The sequence below is a fragment of the Otolemur garnettii genome, unplaced genomic scaffold (assembly GCF_000181295.1).
Source record: "Otolemur garnettii isolate 467f Iridium unplaced genomic scaffold, OtoGar3 scaffold00035, whole genome shotgun sequence".
NCBI classification, from domain to species: domain Eukaryota; kingdom Metazoa; phylum Chordata; class Mammalia; order Primates; family Galagidae; genus Otolemur; species Otolemur garnettii.
Genome location: NW_003852430.1, coordinates 1,673,768 through 1,681,397, shown reverse-complemented (window position 1 = coordinate 1,681,397; position 7,630 = coordinate 1,673,768). Strand labels below are relative to the sequence as shown.

The window sequence follows — 7,630 nt, the reverse complement described above, 5'->3', positions numbered from 1 at the left end:
CTGGCCATTTTTTGGTTGCAGCCATCATTGTTGTTTGGTGGGCCCAGGCTGGGGATTCGAACCTGCCACCTTAGGTGTATGTGGCTGGTGCCTTAGTCACTTGAGCCACAGGCGCCGAGCCACATGTCTACTATTATTATTATTTTTCCTAATGGTTATTTGTCACTGTGCAAAAAATGATCCTTTGGGTTTTTTTTAATCTTTTTTTTTGAGATAGAGTCTGACTATGTCACCTGGGTAGAGTGCCGTGGCATCATAGCTCACTGTAACCTCCAACTCTTGGGCTCAAGCTATTCTCTTGCCTCAGCCTCCCAAGTAGCTGGGACTACAGGTGCCCACCACAATGCCAGGCTACTTTTTGGTTGTAGTTGTCATTGTTGTTTGGCAGGCCCAGGCTGGATTGGAACCCATCAGTTCCTATGTATGTGGCTGGTGCCCTAGCAGCTGAGCTATAGGCATCAAGCCATTAATTATTATTTTTTGAGATTGGATTATATGGTTTTTTATAATCTGCTTATGACTGCTTGTTTGCTTTTAGAGATGGGGATCTTGCTATATTGCCCAGGCTGGATTTGAACTCCTGGATTCAAGGGATCCTCCCACTTTAGCCTCCCCAGTAGATGAGATTCTAGGCATGCACCACCCTGCCATTATTCATACTTTTAATAACTTTTCTTTTAGTGTTTGTCAATGAAAGGAAAACTTTAAAAAGAATGAAATAGCTGTTTGTCTGACCTAAGAAATTACTTTTCTTTCTCAGTTTCCAGGTCAGTAGGAGACCTGTTAAATTACCTATCTTCTTTAAATAACCGAAAAGGTTCTGATAATAACAATTTTGCATTTAAATGACCAAAAAGGTTTTGATAATAACAACTTTGCATTTTTGCTAAATTTCACTGAGTTCAGGTTTTTTTCTTTTTTTCTTTTTTGTGGTTTTTGGCCATGGCTGGGTTTGAACCCACCACCTCCGGCATATAGAGCAGGGGCCCTACTCCTTTGAGCCACTCTGAGTTCAGGTTTTAAAAGCTATAATATTCTCATTATCTGTTGATGACATATTTCACCTTAGAGGCATTCATTAGTTCATTCATATATTCTTTTACTCATTAAAAATTTTTAGAGGCCCTACTATATCCTGGTCACTCAGCTGGTTCTGATATCAGAAATGATTCATGAGAGTAGAAACTTTAGGGCAGTGGTTCTCAATCCGGGGGTTGCAACCCCTTTGGGGATCAAATGACCCTTTCATAGGGGTCGACTAAGACCATCGGATAACACAGTAGCAAAATTACAGTTATGAACTAGCAACAAAAATAATTTTACAGTTCTACAACATAAGGAACTGCATTAAAGGGTCACAGCATTAGGAAGGTTGAGAACCACTGCTTTAGGGTGATATAAAAATCATTTGCTCCAACATCTATTTATTCCATAAAAGTGTCAGATAAGGAAACACTATACTCAAAAATTCCTCTTGGAATGACGGTCAAACGGTGTTTTGTCAGGATCGACATGTACACCGATGGTACCCTGGATCTGATGATGATGATAGCAGGGGCTCCCTTCAAACCTCCTAAAGAAAAAGAGGAGGCCTTAGCTGTAGTGGTGAAGAAAGCTAAAACCCGCTACTTGCCCGTCTTTGAAAAGGTAGGTTGTGGGGGCCTGGGGCTTTTATACTCCCGGTTGTTGAGACTATTTCAAGGGTGCATATCTAAAAACCTGTCCTACTTTGTATGAAAACTTTAATAAGGATACCAGAACAAATAACAGGTAAAATTATGGAGCCTTCAATAAAATAGAATGGGAAAAAACAAAGTGCAATGAAAGTATACAACATTTCTGTTACAGTGGTTTTTTTTTTCTTGCCGGGGCTGGGTTTGAACCCACCACCTCTGGCCTATGGGGCTGGCGCCCTACTCTTTTGAGCCACAGGCGCTCCCCTTCTGTTACAGTTTTAAAGGAAGCCATCAGCCCCAAGTGTTACCACCTTGAGTTCACTGTCAGATACCTTCTTATGTCTAATAGTAAAGGTTAATCATGCCTTGATCAAAAGACAGTCTCTTAAAATGATAATTTTTCTGAAGTCATTTTGAAGTAAATACTGATGACAAATGTCCTCAAGGTATACCTAGGGACGTTCCAAACCTCAAGGACAGCCTGGGAAATGATAAGGAAGACTTGCTTGTTCGCGTAGGGTTCCATCTGGTTTTACAGTTAAAAGAATGATGTATATATCCTCAGGTTTAGCCTTGGGAGAGAATGATTTATGATTGACTAAACCATTAATATAATGAAGAATTCTGTCAGTACCTCGGAGTATTATACAAGCAAGTTCCTGTTTATCCAGGAACAACATACAGCGTTATTGAAATACCTTCCCTTTGGGGCAGCACCTGTGGCTCAGTGAGTAGGGTGCCAGCCCCAAATACCAAGAGTGGCAGGTTCGAACCCAGTCTTGGCCAAACTGCAACAACAACAACAAAAGGAAATACCTTTCCTTTAAAATATGTGCAACGATTCTTTGAGATAGCATTCAGTGTACTTCATCATACTGTAGGTTTCTGATCCAGTACTTCCCCAAACGTTTAAAAATTATTTATTCAAATCAGGATCAAACTCAGCTTCACTGATTATAACGAATCAGTATGTTTCTGAACCCTGTTCAAATCTATGAGGTCTCCGTTTCCTCCCTTTCTCTCCTTTTCTCCTCTTGCGTCTGTCTTATAGTTTCCTGTAGTATGGACCTTACTCATCGTGACATACTCCTGTGCTTCTAGATTTCTCGTAAATGGGCAGTTAGAAGCTTGATCAAGGGAAGGCCCAATGATTCTGGCCAGATTGCTTTGTAGGTGGTGCCGCGCAGCTCATCAGGAAACAAACACATGTTGTCTTCTGCTGTTCACGCAATCCGTGATTAATGTCATGCCTGGCTGTATTGATTTATTAGTGGATGCAAAATGGTGACATTCCAGTTCTGTCTGTCTTTCTTCATTGACTAGCCAGAATATTTTCTGTAAAAAGAATTTTCCCGTGATAATATATTTGACTACTCTGGAGTATGAAGTAAAGGGGGATAAATGCTCCATTCTTTCTTTCTTTTTTTTTAAATTGAGACAGCGTCTCACTAAAAGAGTCTCACGGAGCTGGGACTACAGGCGCCCACCAAAATGCCCAGCTATTTTCTTTTTGTTTGTTTGTTTTACTTAGCAAGCCAGGACTGATTTTGGACCCAGCAGCCCCAGTGCACGTGGCCAGCGCCCTAACTACTGAGCTATGGGTACCCAGCCGCCATTCTTGCTTTTATTCACCTCTTTAAAACAGTGAGTTAGTTACCTAGTTAGTACCTTCAAAGGAGACAAATGAGTTGTTTTATTATTGCTGTTCTGTTTATTTTTGTCCTTTAAGTAACAAAATTTTTGTCACAGATTCAAACACATTTGCGATGTGTTTGGTTTTTTTTTTAATTCAGAATACCACAGGGTATAAATGTTTTGGTTACCTACATTGCTTTGGTAGCGTCTGGATCAAAGTTGTAAGTGTGCCCATCACCCACATAGTGTGCATCGTGCTGTTAAGTATGAATTGACCCATCCTCTCCTGTTGCCTCACTATTTGTTTTCATTAGTGTCAAAGCTCTTTTTCTTTTTTTTTTTTTTTTTTTTGAGACAGAGCCTCAAGCTGTCCCCCCTGGGCAGAGTGCCGTGGCATTACAGCTCACAGCAACCTCCAACTCCTGGGCTCAAGCGAGTCTCCTGCCTCCGCCTCCCAAGTAGCTGGGACCACAGGCGCCCGCCACAACGCCCGGTTATTTTTTGGTTGCAGCCGTCATTGTTGTTTGGCGGGTCCGGGCTGGGGATTCGAACCCGCCGCCTTAGGTGTACGTGGCTGGCGCCTTAGCCGGTTGAGCTATAGGCGCCAAGCCGAAGCTCTTATTCTCAATGAGGCCCAAGCATTCTATCTTTTGGCCAGTTGTTAAGCTTCTTCACCTTTGCCCACGGTCCCTTTGATGTGATCGCAGCATCTTTCTCGATCTCCGGTACGGCAGGGTGCTCCAGGCTAGTCTTGGGCTGTTTTCTACATTTCTTGGTCTTCTTTTTTCTTTTCATTCCCTCTTTGAACATTTTAAACATTTTCTTTTTCTTTTTTTTTTTTTTTAATTTCAGATTAAGATGAGGTTACATTGTTTGCGTTTGTTAGGTAAAGTCTCCATTGTGCCATTTTAGACATTTGTTTACCCTTTCCAGAATTCATTCTTAGTTTTGGCCCTGTGGCTCAGAATTCTCCTTTTCATTTGTCTTATTGCCTCTGCCTCATAGCTGAGTTGGGTTTCCTTACATGCTGTGTACTTTTTATTTTATTTTATTTTTTGAGACAGAGTCTCACTTTGTCACCCTTGGTAGGGGGCCACTGCATCATAACTCACAACAGCCTCCAACTCTTGGGCTCAAGCGACCCTCTTGCCTCAGCCTCCTGAGTAGCTGGGACTATAGGCATCCACCATAACACCTGGCTATTTTTTTGGAGACAGGGGTCTCGCTCTGGCTCAGGCTGCTTTTGAACCCATGAGCTCAGGCAGTCCGCACTCCTCGGCCTCCCAGTAGTGCTAGGATTGCAGGCGTGAGCCACAGAGCCCGGCCTGTGTCATTTTTAGATATGTGCTTATCTTTAGCTGAAGTTACATTCTGTATATTTGGTATATTTGATATATCCATCAAATATTTTTATCTTTGCCTTGGCCAGGATATTCTAGAATTCACTAATTCCCAACTTTTTTTTATCTGTACTAACATTTATTTTTATTCTGGTTTGTGTCAGGGGCAGAGATGTGGTACCTAAACTTATCTTTGTTCCTTATTTATGGAGTAAGTCCATATTTGATGTATTTGCTACTCAAAGCGACACCTGTTTTTTTTTTTTTTTTTAAAAAAAAAAACATTTACTTTTCACTGGATAGTGACAAATTAGCTTTTTGATGGGGCTCAGGTTTGGACTTCTGCTATGTCATTGGTGGCTTGTTTCTGCTGGTGGTACAGCAGCCAGGCTTTAGCTAACTTCCTTTTTATATCTCCCTGTCCCAGCGAGAAAACTTTCATTCAGCCACCTTTGTAACAAGAACCCAGTACCGCACTTCAACACCCCTGGGGTCTTCACAGTCCCTGACAAATTTCCAGAAACACCGTGCCAGTGTACAGCATATGCAGGAGTGTTGGTTTCATTCTATCCTTGCCAGCATTGCAAATATAAGAAAGAAAAAGGAGTCTTCAGTACATCTGACCTGTATAAAAGATTTTATGCTTTTGTAAATGTTTAGCCAGGCAAAATAGTTTTTACTTTCATTTGATATTCTTATTTTTCTTTCTGCAGATTTTGAAAGACCACGGAGAAGATTTTCTCGTTGGCAACAAATTCAGTTGGGCAGATGTACAATTGCTGGAAGCTATTTTAATGGTGGAAGAATTGGATGCTTCTGTTCTTTCTGACTTCCCTCTGCTAAAGGTATTTTTAATTTTTATTTTGCTAAAGGTATTTTAATATTCACACACAGACCCTGGGGGAAAAAAGGATGGGAACAAAAACTGAAACAAAATATACTTCTAGGCCAATCGCAAAAGAAATGTAAGAAGATGGTTTTAAAAGTAATTTTATTCATTTTGGTTACTTTCTCTTGTGTAGAGAATGGGATCTGTTAGGAAGTAAAACTTTATGAAAGGCTGGGTGTGGTGGCTCATACCTGTAACCCTAGCACTCTGGGAGGCCGAGGTGGGTGGATTGCATGAGTTCAGGGGTTTGAGATCAGCTTGAGCAAGAGCGAGACCCCCTCTCTAAAAAAATAGTCGGGCGTTGTGGTGGGCACCTGTAGTCCCTATGACTCTGGCAGCCAAGGCAAGAGGATCACTTGAGCCCAAGAGTTTGTGGTTGCTGTGAGCTGTGACGCCACAGCACTCTACCCAGGGTGACAAAGTAAGACTCTGTCTCAAAAAAAAAAAAACTTTATGAGGAGAGAAAATATACATTGTTTTTTATTTCTAGCATGAAAATTTAGTACTTTCTTTTATTATTATTATTTTTCTTTTTTTAGGGCTTTGAGCATATTTTCTCGACAAAGCAAGGCTGCCACATCTGTTTTTTGTGTGTATGGTTTTTTGGGTTTTTTTTCTTGGACACAGAGTTTCACTTTGTCACCCTAGGTAGAGGGCTATGGCATCATAGCTCACAGCAACTTCAAACTCTTGGGCTTTTTTATCAAGCGATTCTCTTGCCTCAGCCTCCCAAATAGCTGGGACTACAGGCACCCGCCACAATGCCTAGCTATTCTTGCTCAGACAATCCACCCACCTCGGCCTCCCATAGTGCTAGCATTACAGGAGTGAGCCACCATGCCCAGCTTGTATTTTAGCAGTTTTGATATGCGCTGATTGTGACAGTGACTTTTTACTAAGATAATTTAACTCATGCTAAACTCATCAGCAATGGGAGTACCCTTCTCAGGAACATCCAGCAAACACTTAATGAAGGAATTAACTCAGATTCAACACTCTGGGCTCCATAAAACTGAAGATTTAAGCACCCTCAACTCATGGCAGATTTTGAATTTTCTTAAAGATTGTAACTGCCATTGAGCCCCTGATTTTACTGTTTTGTTTTGTTTTTTTAATTTCAGGCATTTAAAACACGTATCAGCAACATCCCCACAATTAAGAAGTTCCTGCAGCCTGGGAGTCCAAGGAAGCCACCCCCGGACAGCCACTATGTTGAAGTAGTCAGAAACATTCTGCAGTTCTAACAACAGCAGGTCTCGTGATGGCAAGAGTGACAATCTAATCACAGCACCAGTACATGCCATCCATAGTGAATAACAGAGGCAAACTGTAGGTTCTAGGGGCTAAGAGTCTGAAAAGAATAAGCCATGCTGCCATCAGGGGCAAACACTGATTAAACGCAATACAACCAATTCGGATGTGTGAAGTTCTTTTTAACTTGTCAGTTGTGGCTGATGGTCAATGATGTTTATGAAATCAATGTTCGGTATAAATAAATAGAAGCCTGTGCCTACATAGGACACTGCTGTGCTCCCTGCATCCAGATCGGGACCACTGGGGAGTGACCAAGGATTTGGGGGGCAGGGAGGCAGGATTTCTCCAACACCCACACTGACTGCTGAGTACTTGGGATGGGAAGAAAGTGGCAGATTACAAATAGGGAGTAAGACAATGGCTGACTCCCGTGAATCTCCAGGGGAAGTGTGGGGGACGGAAAATGTTCAGGGAACACCACTTTGAAACCCTGAAAAAAATTAGATAATTAGATGACCCTCCTCTGCCTAAGAGAGCCATCCCAAGACTGAGTTGCTTTGATGAAACAATTCCAAGCACTAAGGTTAAGATAAAACCATGACTATCTCCTTATACCAATTAACTACAGATTCCCTAATCTTGACATACTACAGTATCTTGAGGGTAATTTACATTCCTAAATTGTGTAATTTGGAGCTTGGCTCATTCGATGGGGGATGGAGGAACTGACTACGTGATGGAATAGGGGGATGTTATAGGCACAATTGTAATTCAGGTGGGCCCTGGGCTGGAACAAGGGCTCTGCCAGTGCTTTGGGATACAGCAAATGTACCAGC

At 41.8% G+C, this 7,630-nt stretch overlaps 1 protein-coding gene across 1 annotated transcript in view; it reads left to right on the top strand.

Annotated features, from left to right (window-relative positions):
* LOC111725262 (glutathione S-transferase alpha-4) overlaps positions 1–6,920 on the top strand; it is a 14,483-nt gene extending 7,563 nt beyond the window's left edge. Inside the window, exons 4-6 of the mRNA XM_023513127.1 lie at positions 1,506–1,647; positions 5,365–5,496; positions 6,662–6,920. Of these exons, the coding sequence (XP_023368895.1) occupies positions 1,506–1,647; positions 5,365–5,496; positions 6,662–6,784 (397 nt within the window). The 3' untranslated portion in view covers positions 6,785–6,920. The remainder of the gene's footprint in view (positions 1–1,505; positions 1,648–5,364; positions 5,497–6,661) is intronic.
* The last annotated feature ends 710 nt before the right edge of the window (positions 6,921–7,630 follow it).